At 42.8% G+C, this 19398-nt stretch overlaps 1 protein-coding gene across 2 annotated transcripts; it reads right to left on the bottom strand.

Annotated features, from left to right (window-relative positions):
• Positions 1 to 1580: 1580 nt before the first annotated feature.
• Positions 1581 to 14084, bottom strand: F3 (coagulation factor III, tissue factor). 2 transcript variants are annotated; one of them, XM_054449092.2, is made up of 6 exons: positions 13770 to 14084; positions 12489 to 12600; positions 8223 to 8422; positions 5336 to 5514; positions 4567 to 4726; positions 1581 to 2849 (listed from the first exon to the last, which is right to left on the bottom strand). In XM_054449092.2, exons 1-6 carry the CDS (start codon positions 13867 to 13869, stop codon positions 2713 to 2715), a joined length of 888 nt encoding a protein of 295 aa, XP_054305067.1. In that variant the 5' UTR covers positions 13870 to 14084; the 3' UTR covers positions 1581 to 2712. The 2 variants fall into 2 exon arrangements, with proteins under 2 accessions (XP_054305067.1, XP_054305075.1); XM_054449100.2 differs by lacking the exon at positions 4567 to 4726 and having other exon boundaries at positions 13770 to 14057.
• Between the last annotated feature and the right edge of the window lie 5314 nt (positions 14085 to 19398).

Raw genomic sequence — 19398 nt, 5'->3', positions numbered from 1 at the left:
GTGATCAGCCAGATTCCTCATTAGTACCCAGACCTGTTTTCAATCTGCCAGTATTTTCCTTAGTGGAATAATTCAAATTCCTTAGATAATGAGGCCAAGAAATTACATAATGCTATAATTAATCCTGGCAGGGAAATATCTGGATAGGCACCTTCTGCTGTAGCTTGTTCTGCCTCCTCCTGTAATGCACTAAGCTCTTTGTCCCAGGTAGCCCCATGTGAGCAGGAATTTGAGATAATGGTTGCAGCACCTTCTTTGAGGACGTGCCCCCATGCCAGTTTCTTTTTTGTTGACTCTGCTGCAAATACATCCCTTTTCTCTGGTATAACAAAACACTACAACAGTGCAAGATTCAGCCTCTCCAGCCTCTGTGTTGATGGCAAAAAAAAAAAGTAATAATAAACAAAATCAACCAAATAAACCAACCACAATTTCTCCAAAATGGCTATCATTTTTATGAGGACATCAAAGGTTTGTTTCAGGCATTCTTCCTTAGGATGTGGTGTTACATAAAACAGTTCATGTTTGGAATTTTATTGACAATGTTCAATTTCTTTGGTGCAAAGGAACAAAATGGACTTAAAATTTATTAACAGCTAGATAGTGAGCTGAGGCTGCTCATCTGAATGCTTGCTCAATTTCTTTGTGGAACCACTTCTGAGTAGGTGTGCCATCTGGATGTTTTTCCTAGATTATAACAGTGCCCCCTTCCACAGTGGGAAGCAAAAGCAGTTTTGTGGCCCAGTAGGTGCCAAGAACCTTTTTCATCTCTAGTTAGAATCCTCTTTCACTACAGTTGAGAGAATAAGGGTGTTTTGCATTTGAATGGAGAACTACATTCTAGAGATAATAAAGCCAACTCAACTCAGCCATGACTGACTGAGTCCACTGTGCAGTCACCCTCAAGAGCTGTAAACCATGAGCTAGGCCCAGTCCCTGCCCTCCAAGAGCTCTCAATCTAGCTTGCTTTTAATGGACTAGAGATCTCATTCCACTTATCTCTCTCCCTATCCTATATTGTCCTTTTACCTAATTTTCTTTCAATACAATCATCCCAAGAATGTTTCTTTTTTTCTCATCTCCAATTAGTCAAACTACTGCCAATGGGAAGAAATCTCTCCAAGTCCGCAGTAGAGAGCATTATCTTTTCCCTTCCCTGTAAGACGACATCCCTGCCCCCTGTCATGTGCCTTGCGGTGACTCCAGTAGACAAGGTATTATCAGGCTTGGTCACTTGTTTGGGACAGTAGCATGTGAACAGAAGTGACAATGGGCACGTACAGAGCAGAAGTGTAGGAGATGGGCTTAAGGCTTGAAGCTGTGATTGCCGGTTTCCACCAGTTTTTTGTTTTTCCCTCTGCCCTGATCTAATTAGGGGCTTCTCCATTGGTTTGCATCCTAGAATGAGAAGACATTGAGAAGAGATGCAGTCAGCCTACAGTCACCAAAATGTATTATAAGTGAAAAAGATACGTTGTTGTAAGCCACTGACAAATTTTACAGTCATTTACTGTAGTAGAGGTAATACAAACACCAAACCATACATAAATAATGAATGGAAGATAGAATAAGTACAACAGTAACAATTCCCAGTCACCTTTATTTATATAAAAGTATATTAAATAAATTATCTCAATATATACAAATAGAACAATATTACCTACATAAATAGAAAATCCCCATATAGAAAACCTTTTAAAAAAATTATATATACAATGTCAACCATAGAAGCTTTAAGTACCTTAAATCATAAAGTCTGTAGTTTGTATAGTAGTCTTATAAAAATATAGTTAGCTCTCAAATGTTTAATGCCACTTAAGTCAGTTAAAGTGCAGATTGTAAAGCATATTAGGAAGGTGCCCAGAATACCAATGTCTCCCGCACTTAACACATTAATACAAAGTTTGCCAATTGTTTTGAATTTCCAAATGTATTCCTGAAAAAAAAAAGAACCTAAACACTATATTATAGACATATGTTAGAAAAGTCCTAGAAATTCACCCAATTTCCATTTTACTTTCCTATATGGATTGAAATCAGCCTCTCAAAAGATTTTCGGCTGGGCATGGTGGTTCATGCCCGTAATACTAGCACTTTGGGAGGCCAAGGCAGGTGGATCACCAGAGGTCAGGAATTCAAGACCAGCCTGGCCAAGATGGTGAAACACCATCTCTACTAAAAATACAAAAATTAGCTGGGTGTAGTAGTGCGCGCCTGTAATCCCAGCTACTTGGGAGGCTGAGGCAGAGAATTGCTTGAACCCGAGAGGCGGAGGATGCAGTGAGCCCAGGTCGCGGCCACTGCACTCCAGCCTGGGCAACAGAGCAAGATTCTGTCTCAAAAAAAAAAACAGAAAAAAAAAAGCTTTTCAAAAGTCCACCCAGGATTTTTTAAGACATTTTCCCATTTGTTTTTGCTTGGATGACCTGGTTACTCCTTGAGTGCGGAATATATAATCTAAAGCATGTTATGTGCAAAAGGTGCCATAGTGTTAAAAATTAAAACTTGGAATTGGTTGTAGTACCATTCGTTACATTTCAAAGTGACTAATGCTGATGTCAAAACCAGAAAGCTAATGGTAATAACAGGTCATATCAAGAACTTTTTTGAACTCCAGGGTCTTCATGCTCCGAAATACTCATTTGTGTTTCCATGTATTCTATCCTCTTAAAAGTTCTCGGTCACAGTGCAGTAGCTCCAACAGTGCTTCCTTTATGCGACATTCAGCGGGGAGTTCTCCTTCCAGCTCTGCCCCACTCCTGCCTTTCTACACTTGTGTAGAGATATAGCCAGGATGATGACAAGGATGATGACCGCAAATACCACAGCTCCAATGATGTAGAATATTTCTGAAAAATAAAGGGCATCTAGTCAACTCGGAGAGCTCAAATCCCATTTATCAGTGGGCAAAATTGAGGGCATAACCCCAAATTACACCATCCTATTTTTGTGCAATTTGAAATTTCTTTCTTCCACTCTTTCCACCACACTTAGATTAGGAAAGAATTTGTCAAACCCTGAACGTTTCAGAGTAATTGACAATGGCTAAACACATTTAATGGGCATTTAATAAACTGAATAATGCACAGTCCAGAAAAGATATGTAGCTGGAGGTAAGAACAACGGCTTGAAAGAAGTGCCTAAAAATGATGCTGAGATTGATGGCAATGATTATAGCAGAAGGTGAACCCTAAGTGCAAAGTGGGAGATCCAAAGTGCTACCAGGATTCGGGTGAAGAAGAGATAGTAACTAGTTGGTGTAGTAGGAAGGCTTTCTGGTGGAAGTGGCATTTGAAATGCCTCTCCAAGATAGAGAAGGGCTAGGGAAGCAGAGAAGTGTGTGTGCACAAAAGGAGAGGCAGTGGAATTAGAGCTAGGCTTTAGGATGATGACTGAAGGCTGTGGGTAGGATGGCTCAGAGGGGTGCAGGACCAGAGGTAAAGAGAAACCTCTCCTGTCAGTGGCAATAAACAGGAGAGAACAGTTTATTTAAAGTGTTTTAAAATGTTCAAATATCATCTTCACATGGAGCTAAGCCATCATTTCTTTTTTTTGTTCTTTTTTTTTTTTGAGATGGAGTCTCACTCTGTCACCCAGGCTGGAGTACAGTGGTGCAATCTCAGCTCACTTCAGCCTCCGCCTCCCAGGTTCAAGCAATTCTCCTGCCTCAACCTCCCGAGTAGCTGGGACTACAGACATGTGCAACCACACCCAGCTACTTTTTGTATTTTTAGTAGAGATGGGGTTTTACCATGTTGGCCAGGCTGGTCCCTAACTCCTGACCTCAAGTGATTTGCCTGCCTGGGCCTCCCAAAGTGCTGGGACTACAGGTGTGAGCCAACACACCCAGCGTAAGCCATCGTTTATATATCCCCTGACTCTTTTCTTCACTGAAAGTACTCAGAATACTTTCCCTGTAAGGCGTGGAGTGAGACACACAGGCTTGCAGCTTCCTGCAAGAGTCTGAAGGCCCACAGCACTTCCGGTTAGGGACCGTTCCTCGTACAATGTGCCTGAGCTCCCAACATATGCACATGCATGTACACACACGTGTCAGCCATATGCACACATGCATGCATGTGGGTATATTTGATATACTCAATCTCTTCCCTTGATGGGTTAGACTCTATAGCCTCTGTGGCGACAGCCCACAGTGGGTACTCACGAATGTCTACTGTGTCCTGCTGCAGCTGGTCCAGAAGCCACCCCCAGAATTAGAATTTAAGCATGAAAAAATGCCCAGGGAAATCTGTGACTTGATGCTAAATCCTAAACACAGTTTGTGTATCCAGTGCCCAGCAGAGGGCTTAGCACACGGTAGGTGCTCAAGAAAACACTTGCTAATACAAGGGCATAATCAACACAGAAACATTTCTGAATGTCCAAAATCTTAAGAGTACCAAAAGCAAAATCAAAACCAAAACAAACAAACAACAACAAAAAAACCTCTAGGCAGTTTGTTTTCCTGAATATTTAACCAAAGAAGTATATCCCAGCCCTGAGGGTGGAGCTACTCCTCCAGAAGGCACCCATACCCCCAGGCAAATGGCTGGCAGAGCCACTCACCTCTGAATTCCCCTTTCTTGTGGCCCATACACTCCACGGGGCTGTCTGTACTCTTCCGGTTAGCTGTTCGGGAGGGAATCACTGCTTGAACACTGAAACAGTAGTTTTCTCCTTTATCCACATCAATCAAAAACTCATTAGTGTTTGTTTTGGCTGTTTTCTGTAAAAAGATAGAGTTCTTAATTCATCTGGGCTCAGAGTCAATTTTTTCCCCTTTATTAAGTCACTGTGGAAGTAAAAACCTAGGTTCTAAGCAAAGCCTACACGAACATAGCTGACACGTGAAGGATTAGAAGTGACTTCGCTAATCAGTTTCCCTTGATCACTGCTAAAAATGCCTTTTCCAAGACTGAGAAGATCCAATTTAGGCATATTGAACCCTATTGAGCCCCTTTAGAAGATATCTGCAGTAAAAGAAAAAGGAAGGGAGTATTATGCATTGAACCAAAACAAATTTTGTGCCTGGGATCCTCAATAGAGGGAGAAATGTGAGCGTGGCAGGACCTTTAGAGATGACCTGATCCAGCCGATTGGCTGAGGAACCTGGGTCTCCGAGGGGGCCCTGCCCAGAGTCACAAGATAGTGCAGAGTCACAGGTAGGACCAGGCCTATTGTCCACCCCTCCCCACAGTGGGCGCTCCCCCTTTCTACTCCACCACCTTCTCAACAACCCTGTTCTGCTATTTTTGAATTGGGGAAGAAATAGGCTGTAAAACCCAAGTATTCACAATTTAAAACAGGTCATAAAAACAAATGAAAAAATGCTCACCTTTCCCGAACTTGAAGATTTCCAATAATAAAGTGTATAAATTAAGTCCTTGCCAAAAACATCCCGGAGGCTTAGGAAAGTGTTGTTCCTTCTGACTAAAGTCCGTTCATCTTGTACGGTCACATTCACTTTTGTTCCCACTTGTTCAAAACTCTGAATTGTTGGCTGTCCGAGGTTTGCTGAAACAAAGGAAATGAGCTTGGTTGGAACCAAAGAATTCTGTACAAAGTCAAATCCTGTTTCATTATCACAATTGACAACTTAATTATCTCTCATATAAAACGTGCACAGAACCAGCTCCCTGAGAGCAGCAGGCGTGGCGGCCTGGAGCTGAATCCTAAGACGTTCTGTGGCAGTGCTGGCCCAAGGGGAAGACAATGGAGCCTCAGATGTCATTTTAAGTTTTCTAGTAGTCACATTAGAAAAAGTAAAAAGGAACACGTGAAATTAATTTTAATAATATATTTTATTTAACCAAAGACAGTTGACCCCTGAACAACATGGGTTGGAACTCTGTGGATCCACTTGTATGCAAATTTTTTTCAATAAAAGTTACACCAAGTGTGCCTGCCTCCTCCTACTTCCTCCATCTCTTCTCCTGCCATGGCCCCTGCTCTTCCTCCTCCTCCTCCTCCTCAGCCTACTCAACATGAAGATGAGGATGAACACCTTCATGATGATCCACTTCCACTTACTCAATAGTAAATATATTTTCTCTTCCTTATAATTCTTTCCTTCCTTCCTTCCTTCCTCTCTCTCTCTCTTTCTTTCTTCCTTTTTCTTTCTTTTTTAGACAGAGTCTCGCTCTGCCACCCAGGCCAGAGTGCAGTGGCGCAATCTCAGTTCACTGCAACCTCCTCCACCTGGGTTGAAGTGATTCTCCTGCCTCAGCCTCCCGAGTAGCTGGGATTACAGGCACCCACAACCACGCCCGGCTAATTTTTGTATTTTTAGTAGAGATGGGGTTTCACCATGTTGGCCTGGCTGGTCTTGAACTCCTGACCTCAAGTGATCCACCCGCCTTAGCATCCCAAAGTGCTGAGATTACAGGTGTGAGCCACCATGCCCAGCCTCTTTTCCTTATAATTTTCTTAATAACATTTTCTTTCCTCTAGCTTACTTTATTGTAAGAATACAGTATATAATACACGCAACATACAAAATGTATGTTAATTGACTGTTTTTCTTATTGGTAAGACTCCAGTCAACAGTCAACTAATAGGTAGGCTATTAGTAGTTAAGTTTTTGGGGAGTCAAGTTATACTCGGATTTTCAACTGCACAGGGAGTCAGTGCCTCTCAGCCATGCATTGCTTGAGTCAACTGCATATATCTGGAATATAATCATTTTAACATGTAATCAATATAAAAAAGTTTTGAGATATTCTACACTTCTTAAATTCCAATGTATACTTTATACTTACAGCATTAGCCATATTTCAAGTGGTCAACAGCCACATGTGGCTAGTGGCTACTATATTGAACAGGGCGGTAGCATAAACTACGATATTTTAGGTTCAAAAATATGTAGGGCTGTGAGAAAGCCCAGGAAATGTCCTTGGTACCTCGAGAAGCCGGATTTAACCACTGGGTCTCTGCAATGGCTCAATTATCTCATGTGCTTTGGTTAAATGACAGGAAAACAAACATCAATTCACAGGCCAAATATTGTGTGCACATGCAAAACAAACACATAAAATATTTTCTATCTTGCACCAACAAAGGATTTGAAGTAGCTTACAAAAAAACTCAAGAACTATTAATATAAAAGAGAATCATGAGGATGCCATTAATTAGGGGGGAAATGAATGTCAACCACGCCACAGTCACCAGAGGGGCTGCTGACGCTGCTACATTCTTGCCTGGTGCCACAAAAGACACAAGCAGAAGCACCTGGGGATCTGGAGGGTCTTGCAAATGGGGGCTCTGGGAAGGCAGCCACATTTGCCTGGGGTCAGACCCCCTATTTCAACCCTCAAAGTAGATACCAGAGGAGGATGGTTGGTTGGTTGTCCGTCCACCCCTTCTCCTCACCATTACTACCTTGAGAAACTGTTCTCTCTCGCTGGGCCTAACACTCACACAACATCTTCATTCTAACCAGCTGGCCTTACAAGAGAAGCTAATTTCACTCTACTCAATGTGCTATATGCATTTATCCAAAATGCCTAGCTCAGAGCCACAGTTGCGGCAAAAGAATTTAAATCTCCTACTTGACAGGAATTCTCTTCATTCTTTTACTGGCTCCTAGAGCCAGCTTACAGGGGCAAAGGCTGAGGAGGAAAGTATTCCACCTTCCAAAACCAGAACGAGGGTGACAGGCAGATGGCTGGGCAGGTGCTGGCACATCATGGAACTCAAATCATGGCCAACTGATTAGAAAAGGTCAGCATAATTAGGCTAATTATGGGCTCAGAGGGAAACCATGGACTTTCCTCATCAATTTATGACCATCTGGGAAAAAGCCTCAACTGGGATTTTTGGTCTGATAATGGGAAAGAAAAATCAGGATACATGATCTATATATAGGGAAAAGCTAAAATCCTGGCCTTGGTGGATTTCCTATCCCTACCCCCTTCCTTGGCCCGCCCTCTCCCAACACACAGTCAGCTGGTTACTGAGGACAGTAACAGGGTCTGGGGAGAGACTGGGGGAGAAAGTTACTTGATGACACTGTCATCAGCTCCAAAGTTCACATTCTGTGAACCTCCTACCACATCTGGAATGTGTGAAGAGCTGGAATGTGTGAAGAGGGCTGTGATACATACCAGTTTCTGAGAAAAAAAGAATAAATATTTTTAATTTAGTAGTCACTAAAGGCACAAGATCACAAGAATGTTCAGATGTTTCCAACAAGAATGAACGGTATTACATCCCAAGCCACTTACTCTCCAGGTAAGGTGTGAACTCTGGGGAGTTCTCATACAGAGGCTCCCCAGCAGAACCGGTGCTCCCCACATTCCCTGCCGGGTAGGAGAAGACCCGTGCCAAGTACGTCTGCTTCACATCCTTCACAATCTCGTCGGTGAGGTCACACTCTGTGTCTGCTGTGTAAAAGCATTTGCTTTTCCAATCTCCTGTCTTAGTGCTAAAGAAAGAAAAGAAGGAAGAAAAATAAATGGAATGTTACAATTTGCACCCAACAAGATAGACTGCTTCCTGGCTGTGGTGTTCTGTGCTAACATCAGGAGCCCTACAATCAACCCTAATGATGCAGTTACTGTGCTGAGCACTTTGCTTTTTTAAAAAAAATTGTTTTGTAGAGATGGGGTCTTGCTATGTTGCCCAGGCTTATCCTTCTGCTTCAGCCTACCAAAGTGCTGAATGTACAGGTGTGAGCCATCATACCTAGCAACACTGAGCACTTGGGATGCACGTTTGAGTCCTCATAGCAACCCAGGGGATGGCTCTGTAATTTGCCTTGTTTTTACAAATAAGGCAAGTGAGACGAAGTGAGACTGGGTGACTAGCTCAAAATCACACAGCTGGACTTTGAACCAGACAGCTATTTGACTCTTGGATCTGTACTCTTAACCATTTTGTTAAATATGTTTCTTAGAATGTAGATGCTCTGTCATGCTAACAGGAGAGAAAGAGCAGATTTCCATCAAAATGAGGCAACTGAGACAAAGTGAGGTTGTTTACTACAGTCTACTTATTATAGTTGTTTGTTATATAATGTTCTATATTCTATGTAGAATAGAGTCTATATAGCGAGTCTATGTAATAACATGTTATACACATATTCTCTCATGAGCACTATTAACGCTATTATTAATCATTCATTGACTCCACTATATGTCAGGTGTTCTACTGGACCCTTTACTCGTGTTACTTCATTTGATATAATCCTTCCAAGAAGGTGTTGGATCTTTCTTATCCATGAGGACATTGAAGCTCACAGGCACTAAGCAACTTGCAGAAGGTCACATACCTAACGAGTGGCAGAGCTGGGTCTGTTTGCCCCATTATACTACATGCCTCCCTTGCTTTTGCAAGATGTGAATCCATCCCAACAAAGATTATAGAATAACAGTACAGGTAGTACCTGTCTAATAAAGTCTGAGACTAAAAAGCTAAAGACAGATCGTTCTTTTGTGAGACGTCATTGAAGGGGAAATGATTTAAAGGACTTCTACTGACAATGAAATTCTTCTAAATGACCAAAATAATAAATAGGTGAAGTGTCACTGCAACTTGATTCACACACTTCTGTCCCATGGAAAGTGACAGTTATGCTGCTCTTCCCTTTGGTATTATTGACTGCCAGAGCCAGACCCATCGTTCAAGGCCAGGTCCCAACTCCACCTGCTCCAGGAATCTCCAGATCTCCCTGCTGAGCATTTACATCTCCCTCCCCTGTCCCCCAGCATGAGTTCCTCCATGATGCTGTTAATATGAACACAGTCTGCCTGGTATGAGGGGTGCGTGCCCTTGTGCACCCCCATTAAGCAGCAGGGCTATAGGGTCTTGCTGACTATTAGATGGTTTGCATTTACAGGTTGAATTAATACATAATCTCGGGGAAAATGAGGCACCATGTGGATTCCATTGTCTAAATTCACACATAAAAGCCATAAATACATTTTCTTTCAAAATCTGAACTAAGTAACCAGGCCAAAAGGATTTGGGTAAACACATTCTTTATCCTAAAGTGCACAAAGATTGATATTGAAATATTTTGGTTTCTATTTAATTTTATGTGATAAAAGTAGAGAGGCTATTTTGTTCCAGAATGACCAAAATGTGTTTTATCATTTCCATTTCAAAAAGCAAATGAGACTATGCTGTTTCCTTTTTATCACTATAGCAAATAGTCGTTCAGATAACAGGAGAAAGTCTCCTAGGGCTTTCTATGTACAATAGAGATACAGTATTTGGTTCCTCCCAGCTCACAGCAGGGACCACATACTCTATAGCAAAATTTAGCACAAGGATTTATACAGTGCCATGGTAAGTAGTAAAACTGTATAAACAGGTAATGAAGGGACAATTCTGTAGAAAATCCCTCTGAATGCCATTAATAGCATTAACACTTTAAAAGCCTCCAAGGTTCTTCCAGGCATTGCAAAACCCTCTGATTTGGAATTTTGAGTTAACTAAAAAATTCAGTCACTAATTTGCTTGCAGGTTGTTTTCCAGAAGCTTTGTAAATTCAGCTCTAGAATTCAGAACATTTCCATGGAATGAATATCACCGGTGATGGTTTGTGCTAAGGCTTAAGCCAATAACATTTCCCAACCACCACTGAAAACTGTTAGCAAAGGTGAAAAATGCAGTTGGAGCTCCAAGTAGGGGCTTCTGCACAGCAGTAGTGTCCTGCGGCTGGAGCCAGGCTGCAGCAGTGAGAGCAGTGGGGAGGGAAGAGGGGCAGCTGCTTCAGAGGCTAACTGTAGGGAGGGAAAACAGGGAGGAAGGCCAACTGAGGAGGTGCAGTGGGCAAGACTTTCCTTCTTCCTCCCACTTTGGGGCCTCCTGTCAGACTGTGGCAGAGCCACCTGGGGGGTGGCGGTATGTGGATACTGGGTAGACTTTGGTTCCAGACCTGACATGGGCTCTCACCATCAGTGTAGTCATGAATAAATCCCTCAATTCTCAGAGCAACAGTTTCCTCAACTGTAAAATGACTGCTCCGGTCCTTTTTAACCAGGAATCTCATTTATTCCTGGGGTGGGCAGGAGAAGAGTGCACACCTCAGGCAGAGGCTGATGGAAAAGCTCCCAGGCCCTCCGGCACAGCAGCAAGAGATTGTCCAGTCCACAGGACCACCCTGAGTCGGCTGGCATCCCCCAAGTTGTAGCCCTGCGCTCTGATGTTTGCAGATGAGGAGCTGTGCTCATTTAAATAACAGCGGCCTTATAAAGTTCAAGAACTTACAGTTAACAAAGGCTTATGTTTAAAAAACAGATGAGTCATAAATACATTCCCATGTATCCCTCAAATATTAGATTGAATATATTTAGGAGGTAAACATTCCTCCCAAAATATAATTTTTACCATATAGAAGTAAAGTGTTTACTAAGGTAAACTTCAGGCCTGTATCAGAGAAATTACTTACTAATTCTCAATTGGTAAAATCTGAATTGATAAGTTTGACCAGAACTGTAATCATTATTTCAGGTTATGAAATTCCTTCATCTTTCTCTCCCCGCAAGCCCATACATATCCACACATGCATGCACGTATGCATGCAAGTTCTCCTTGCTGGTTTGGCAACTGCTGTCATGAAGTTCATTTTGAAAAACAAGAACATTCACTTAAAAGATGCATCGTTATCTAGAAGTTGCATTCCTAATGCTGTAAAAGGCCTGGCACAAGCTAAAACAAAACAGAACGGCAAAATACCTTTCATTTTAGCTGGTGCTACTTTTGTACCTTTATGTAATTAGCATTAAAATAATTTCCACAGCAGCTATTCTCTATTTCATAAGATCTCTACCAAGCCTCTTAGAACATTTCAAAAACCAAAAACTTGCCAAGAATATGATGAAAACCATCAAGGAAGACATAACCCTTAGATTGAATATGCTGAATTATCGCCTCCTGGGGACAGCTGCCAGTCAGAGTCGAGGCACCAAGAAGCAGAGCCACCCCAGACCCAGAGGGTGCAGACAGCAGAGTATTTCTGCTCTGCCAGGCTCAGTGAGTCACACATTTGGCCTCCTCCACTAAGATCATGTATTCTACCAAATTTCGATTCATGGAGTCCAAAGATGAATGAATCAAACACTGCTTAAGGGCAATGTATACATTGGGATTCCTCCCCACCTCTTCCCTAAGGTGTTAGACATTGTTCACAGTCTAGACAGCAATAGAAAAAGACATCAATGTTTAGATGAGATTAATAATCTATCATGACCCAAAGCACACTTCAGTGCCTATTCAAGATGGTTCACCTCTCCACAGTTTATACTCCACTTAGGAACTCTCCCATCATTTCCAAAAACAATTAAAACAATTAAAATGTTCTATCAGTTTAAGGTCTGGAAATGTTGCAGGCCTAACAGAGTATGACATCGGCCAGCGGATTGCCAAGAATCCCTTCTTCTTTGTCAATAATTTCATCCAGTAATCAGCTTTAAAGACATTCGTGTTCAGCATAGGAGAGTAGAAACATCAAAGACCTTAATTTTCTTTTTCTGTACCCAGCTTACCTTATTTGAACAGTGTAGACTTGATTGAGGGGTTTGGGTTCCCACTCCAAAATTGTCTTGAAATTAGTTGATTTCCAAGTTAAATTATATGCTGCCACAGTATTTGTAGTGCCTTTAAACAACAGAGAAACAGCTATTATTACATGCACTTCAGAGCACTCGAATGTATTGATGTATAAAACACCTTCCCACCTGACATCACCATAAACCTCACTTTTTATTTTTCAACCACAAAAGCTTCATTAGTGAATTATCAAGAGAAAAAGAATCTTCAAATTTTTTCTAGACCTAGAATTTCTTCATGACAAGATTCACTTTGTAATCCCAGGACACCGGCAAGGATCTTGACATTTTCGTTTGAAATTATTCATGGGCAAAGCCTTGTTATAACTTGACCGGGAAGAGCCCAGAGCCATCAGTGTGCCAGTCCAGGACTCAGCTCAGGAAGAGTCAGGTTCAGCCCGCCAGGAAGGGTTTTCAGTAAGTTATGGAAAAAAGGCAAATCCCACACGTGTGACAAGAGTTAGGACTGCACGCAAATGAAAAAAGCCAAACTTCACTTTTTCCACTTTTATCTGAAATGTCTCTACACTGAAACTTCCACAGAGACCCACGTGGACGTGTGGCCTGTCACACCGTCGGCTGTATTGGATCAGGATAATTTATTATGAAGGTCTGCTTTGCCAGTACGCAGCAGGTCCCAGTCTCTACGCCGTCCCGAACACCGCGTAGAAATACGGGGCACGCACAACGTTGTACCTGCTCCAATCTAAGCAGCAATCCAGCCCTTTTGGACTGCCTCTACCCAAACCTAGAACAAAGATGGCCAGAAAAAGACCAGGGACGCTCTTTATTAAGGGAAGATGCACATATAATGAAAGATAATATCCAAACCTCTGCACGCCAACACGTGCAGGCGCAGGTCCAAGTCCTATTATATTGAAGGTCACAACTCACTGGGAAGCCCTTTCCCCAGAGTTAAAGCGGGAGCCAAAAGTCCGCTTATGCAACAACAGTCCAATTACTCGGACACCCCGAGCAAAACTCTCCAGCGGAAGGGGCAGCGGGGTCTGGGGCGCCAACTCCCTCCCTGCAACTCCCGCCGGCGCCCGAGGGACTCGGTTCATTCAAGCCCGGCTGGGTGGGCGCAGCCGAGTCCCGTAGGCTCGGGGGACAACATGGGCGCCCCGGGGAACCAGGGCGAGCCCGCTGCCAGCCAGGACTGTCGCCTCCCTCCTGCATGTGGCGCGCCCCGGGCTTCCAGGGGCTGGTGCCACTCACCTGAAGCGCCGGCCACCTGGGCGAAGACCCAGCCGAGCAGGAGCGTCCAAGCGACGGCGGTCTCGGGGCGCGGGACCCGGGGCCAGGCAGGGGTCTCCATGTCTACGAGTTGGGGGCGAGATCAAGCGGGTTCCGTGGCGCCCGGGGGGCTGGGGAGGTTGGGCTGCAGGCGCCCTTGGCCGGCCAGAGGGAGTGCGAGGGGGTGCGGGGAGCTCGGAGTCTTGGGGAGCCGGTGCCCCGCGCGCTATAAAGGGCCGGCGGCGCGCTCTCCCGCGCCTCTGCCCGCCCCCGGCGCCCGCCCACGCCGCTCCTCCCGACTCCCCGCCCCCGGCCCGGGTCACTTGCCGTCGCGGTGGGCGGCCCCCGGCGAGTCCACACCCCTGCCCCGCCTCCTCCCGGTAGGAAACTCCGGGACCCTGCAAGGGGTGACTCACCCCAGTGATTCAACCGCGCCGCCGAGCGCGGAGCTGCCCTGGAGGACGCAGGCGGGTCTACTTGCGGCGGGCGCCCGGGTCCCCCAAGGCTCCCGGATTCACCCAGGCCCGCGACTCCGACGTGCAGCTTAGGTGGGCTGCAGGTCTATGGCAGGAAAGGGAGGGCGCCTTGGAAGAATTCCTCCCTTCCATTTGGTGATAAAGTGGGAGAGGCGGCATTTATAACATTTAATAGAAAGCACGGGCTCTGGGCTCCCCTCGGCCAGCGGAGGGCATTTCCCAGATGCTTTGCCCACCTAGGGCAGAAGCTCGGGACCTGCAGCGAAGTAAACGTGTGGCGGTGAGCAGGGCCCTCTCCCAGCCACGGTGGCTTCTTCTATCCCACGAAGGTCAAGAATACCTGGCCTGCCCACCTCGCGGGGCCCTTAGCGGGTCGCACAGGAGAAAGGCGGTGCGAATGCCGGTGTCAGCCACGGTGTGACCGGCTCGGCTCAGAGGTCTGAGGGTCAGTTGGCTCAGGCACCGCCCGGTACGACCAGAGATAGTGACTGAGGAAGAGCAGCCTCACATCTGGCAGTTTGCCTCTGGGAGAATTCCAGCGTGACATCTGCAGCTCTGTGGTTCCAGAGAGGGTGGTTCTCACATTGAAGAAGACATCCGTGGGACTGAGTTCCACCGAAATGCAGAGGAACCAAAAATGAAAATCAAAAATGTAACCAGACTTGTGTGCCACTAGTTTTAAGCTTTGGTTTTTCTAAATTATTTTCTGGCTTCTCCTTCTGGGCTTTGCTGTAAACTTGCCAGGCATGAGAACAACTCTTAATCTATTGAGTGGCATTTTAAGCCATCCTGTCAAAGGATCTCCTGTCATCTTTATTATTATTACTCTATATTGCCTGCAAGACACGACTGGAGAATTCTTAGTATAAGAACTGTTTGTTTCCTCTCTCCTTCTTTCCCACGTTTTCCCAGGGAAGTCAGTCTTGCATTTTAATGCATACTATATACATATTTCATATAGCTTACTGAACCACTTGTTTTAACAGAATAAAACTGTGCAAAATTTTAATTTTCCTCCTTTGCCTGAACTGAAATAGCACATCCAGGTTTAGCCCTTGTAGACTTTCCTTCCTCGAAGCAGAAAGTTGCTCTTGATGACTTCCTCTTTGAGCTCTCTGCCAGCTCTGAAACCCACAAAGTTTATGTTTGCAAAACTAAGCCATGCAATCCTCTTTTTATGCAGACTCTAGCCTGAGTCATTTTCCCTAAGAGATCTTTAGCTCCACCTGGGATGTGATTCTTTGCTCTCTGGGATTGAAGGTAACTGAAGAGAAATAGTTACACTTCAGGTTTGTTACAAGACCCAAGAAATTGTTGCAATTCCACTTGGAGTCACTGACTTTTCTGAAATCATATAGGGCTTTAAACAATGTCAAGACCAGTCATTTGATAAAAATGTTTACCATTGGATTGTGATACAAAATGTGCCTTAAATATTGATTAATTAGGTGAATATTTATTTTGTATATCCATTAAAATAGACAGGAAAGAGAAGATGTTGGGTGTTTGCACAGGCTTTTTAGTAAGTACGGAATGACATTCTTCAAGATTTAAAAATGCTAAAATCATTACTATTTTCAAGAAGAGGGAGGAAGAAAACGTGGTAAATAATATTTCATTGCGAAGTGTTTTTCCCTGACTGATCTAATTGTGGCCAGATGAACTTTTTGACGGTGCCAAGTACACTTTTTAATGGTGCCAAACAGCAGTTGATCTATAATAACTGCTGTTTGGCACCATTAAAAAGTACATATCTAAAATTTCACTGTTGAAATTTGTTCACAAGAACAAATTGATTGTTAAAATTATTCCTTAACCTTAACACAATTTTTTTATCCCCGTCAGTAAAGTCAAGCTTAGCAGTTACCAGCTCCCTCCTCCATGATCTATCTTGGAGGCTCTGAGAAGTTCAAAAAGTTACTAAACTATAACAATAATCTCTCTGGCTTGACCAGTCCCTTTCTGATTAGATTTTAGGATGTCAGAGGGTGGGAGAACCTCACAGACATTCTTTTATGGATGAGGACCCTGTGGCCAGCTGATCTGAGTAAACTGGCTTGCCTAACAACACAGTGCAGATCTGGTCTTCTGACCCCGGGGGCTTTCCTTCCATCACCAGGCTTTCTCCTACTCCCAATGAAGGAAAGTAAGACTGGGTGGTAAATCCATCAAATGAATGATTAATTAATCCATCCATAAGCACTCAAAAATGTTCTGCACATACAAAAAGTGCAGAAAAGTACAAAACTGCACAAAAACTGCACACAAAGTGTATAAAATACTTTGCAGTTTGGGGAACTCATTGTTCTTAGGCAAAAATATCCTGATGGTTAGTCCTTGAAATAGACAGACAAGGAGACATGTAGAAGAGTTTGAGTTCCCTTTGCATAACCAGTGATGAAATGTGGTTGATGAGAAGTCTGAAAATAACTGCGGAGATGTTTCAGCCCTTCCACTGTACTTTTATAGTACTTGCTGCCAATTTTACCAACTCAATTTCATTGAGAACTTCACTTAATCTCACTTGTGTGTTTACCTGTTAATCTTTCCTGTTGGATTGGGTTTTTTGTCTGTTTTTTTCCTCTCAACCCTTTCCACAATTATCAGCACATAATAGGCACTTACTTAATACCTTTTGAGTCAACGAATACTTTATGAAACTATGTGTGCAACCAAATATTTCACTGGTGTTCAAGAGATGAAATCTGTCACTGCAAACTCCCTTTCTAGGGGCCAGGCAGTGAGGGTTTCATAATGCTGAGATTGGTAAGAAAATACAAATCCATCATGACTGGAAAGGCACCACTCAACCGCAAGCTCTAGCAGTCTAACCAGTGATTAGCTGTCTCTGCACCACCAGAAAATCTCACCAGGAGGAGAGATAGCTGAGAAGCAGAAACCAGACGCAGAAGTTTGGAAACTAGCTAGCATTTTTCTAAAAGACTGGATTCTACGATGATTCAGAATATACTTCATCATGTGATGAGGTTGTTGATAGTTTTCCTTGCATACAAAGGCTGAATAACTTTTTAAAACAAATTCCTCAAAATGTTTATTTCCCAGGAAAGAGATAGGTTAAGATACATGATAGCAAGTAAAATTGAGAATAATTCAGAGAAACTTATTTTATGCATATGAAATGGTAAAAAGAACAATGAAACCATTTTACCCAAAATTCAGGTAAAAGGCAAAGTATGAGAAAAGGCCAGAGGGAATTAGGAGTTAGTAGGAACACAGAGTTCTGGAGGAAAAGGAAAAAAGTGACTCAGCAGAACCTAAGAAACATCTGGCAGGGTATAGTTAGTCATGGAAAAATTGGCAGTCATGATTATGCATTTTGTGAAAATAGCAATATACGAGTCCGACAGTTCATTTAGACCAAAATTAAATAGTTGAAAGTCAGTATGATAAAATCTATTATCCTGGTCATTCAAAATACTTCTATCAACTGTCTAGAACAGCTTACAGGAAGCTTTACTAAATGAGTTATCACATAGCACCAGTATTCTGAAAAATGTAACTTTAGAGAAAAACCTTCCAATTCAAGTCTTAGACTGGGATTGGTGTTTTCAGCAGACGTCTGTTTTTATAAACTTAAAGCTTATCAAACTACCTTTCAACTTTCATTTTGATGAACAGTAAATATTATTTTATTATCTACATACGATGGTGACAAAATAGAGAAATAATAAATATGAATTGTGGGTATTATTTTAGTAACAAAAAGTCATTTAAAATGAAAACCCTTAACCTATGTTCTTATTAATATAATATTTATGTGATTTAAAATTTTGTATATGGTATCATTTACTTAAGCGTCTCTTAATTCCTCATTTCTGTAACTCTTTATACCTGACATATGCACTAAATTTGATGAACAGAAATTCATTCATTCAACAAATGCTTGAATGTCCACCAGATACTGGGTTCTTTGCTAGACTCTGGATGTACAGAGTAAAACAAAGAAGTCCCTTTCCTGTTAAACATATCATCATTCCTACTTATGTCCAGATTTTATGTTTGTTTGTTTGTTTTTTGAGACAGAGTTTCGCTCTTGTTGCCCCAGGCTGGAGTGCAATGGCACAATCTCAGCTCACCGCAACTCCACCTCCCGGGTTCAAGCAATTCTCCTGCCTCAGCCTCCTGAGTAACTGGGATTACAGGCATGTGCCACCATGCCCGGCTAATTTTGTATTTTTAGTACAGACGGGTTTATCTATGTTGGTCAGGCTGGTCTCAAACTCCCGACCTCAGGTGATCCGCCTGCCTCTGCACCCCAAAGTGCCGGGATTACAGGTATGAACCACCACGCCCGGCAGATTTTATGGTTTGAATGATTTTCTGTCAGCCTTTGAATTGGATATAAAACAATCTTAACAGTGTTGTTTATTTACAAATTTCATTCTGTCCTCCCCCCAAAAAGATTTAGGTGTGTCGTGATCAGTTCATCAAATAGGTATCTTTAACTCAGAAAATGACTTACAGGTTTAAAATATACATTCTCTATCAGTTTGAACGTATTGATGAACTCTCAAAGTTTTGAATATGGAAAAAATATATGAAGCTCAACAAGAAAGACAGCTTTATAAAAAGGCAAGTCTAGCAGAAAAGATAACCAAGTAGGAGATTCCTCAGGTGAGGAAAAAAATAAGTAAAATAATCAGCTTAAAAGCATGTGTGCAAGATATTTCATTGTTATTTTTATGTTTGTTTGTTGACATTTTATAGCCTAGTTAACAGATGCTCCAAATTTTGAGCCTGTAACCCTTCCAATCCCTTGCTGCCTTTGATGGTGATGCTCCATCCTATTATACCAACTTCACATTGAAGTGGAGCTCTCAAGACAGAGGTAATTCCTTAGTAAGCAAAGTTATTTTTCACACTGGAAACATGTTTATAACATTTGACTGGTTGTAATTGTCATCCTAAACCATCATTACCCTTTATGTTACAACATTTTAGCATCTCACAGTTCTAAATCAACTACTTCTATTCTCACAGTTCTAAATCAAATACTTCTATTCCTTGCCATAAGGGGAATAACAGGTTGCTTTAGCCTCATTGTTTGTGTCCCTTCACGCCCCCCCAACAAATCCGTATGTTGAAATCCTAACCTCCGATGTGATGGTGTTAGG

The sequence above is a fragment of the Pongo pygmaeus genome, chromosome 1, assembly GCF_028885625.2.
Source record: "Pongo pygmaeus isolate AG05252 chromosome 1, NHGRI_mPonPyg2-v2.0_pri, whole genome shotgun sequence".
Classification (NCBI taxonomy): Eukaryota; Metazoa; Chordata; class Mammalia; order Primates; family Hominidae; genus Pongo; species Pongo pygmaeus.
This window is presented reverse-complemented; position numbering and strand designations above follow the sequence as displayed.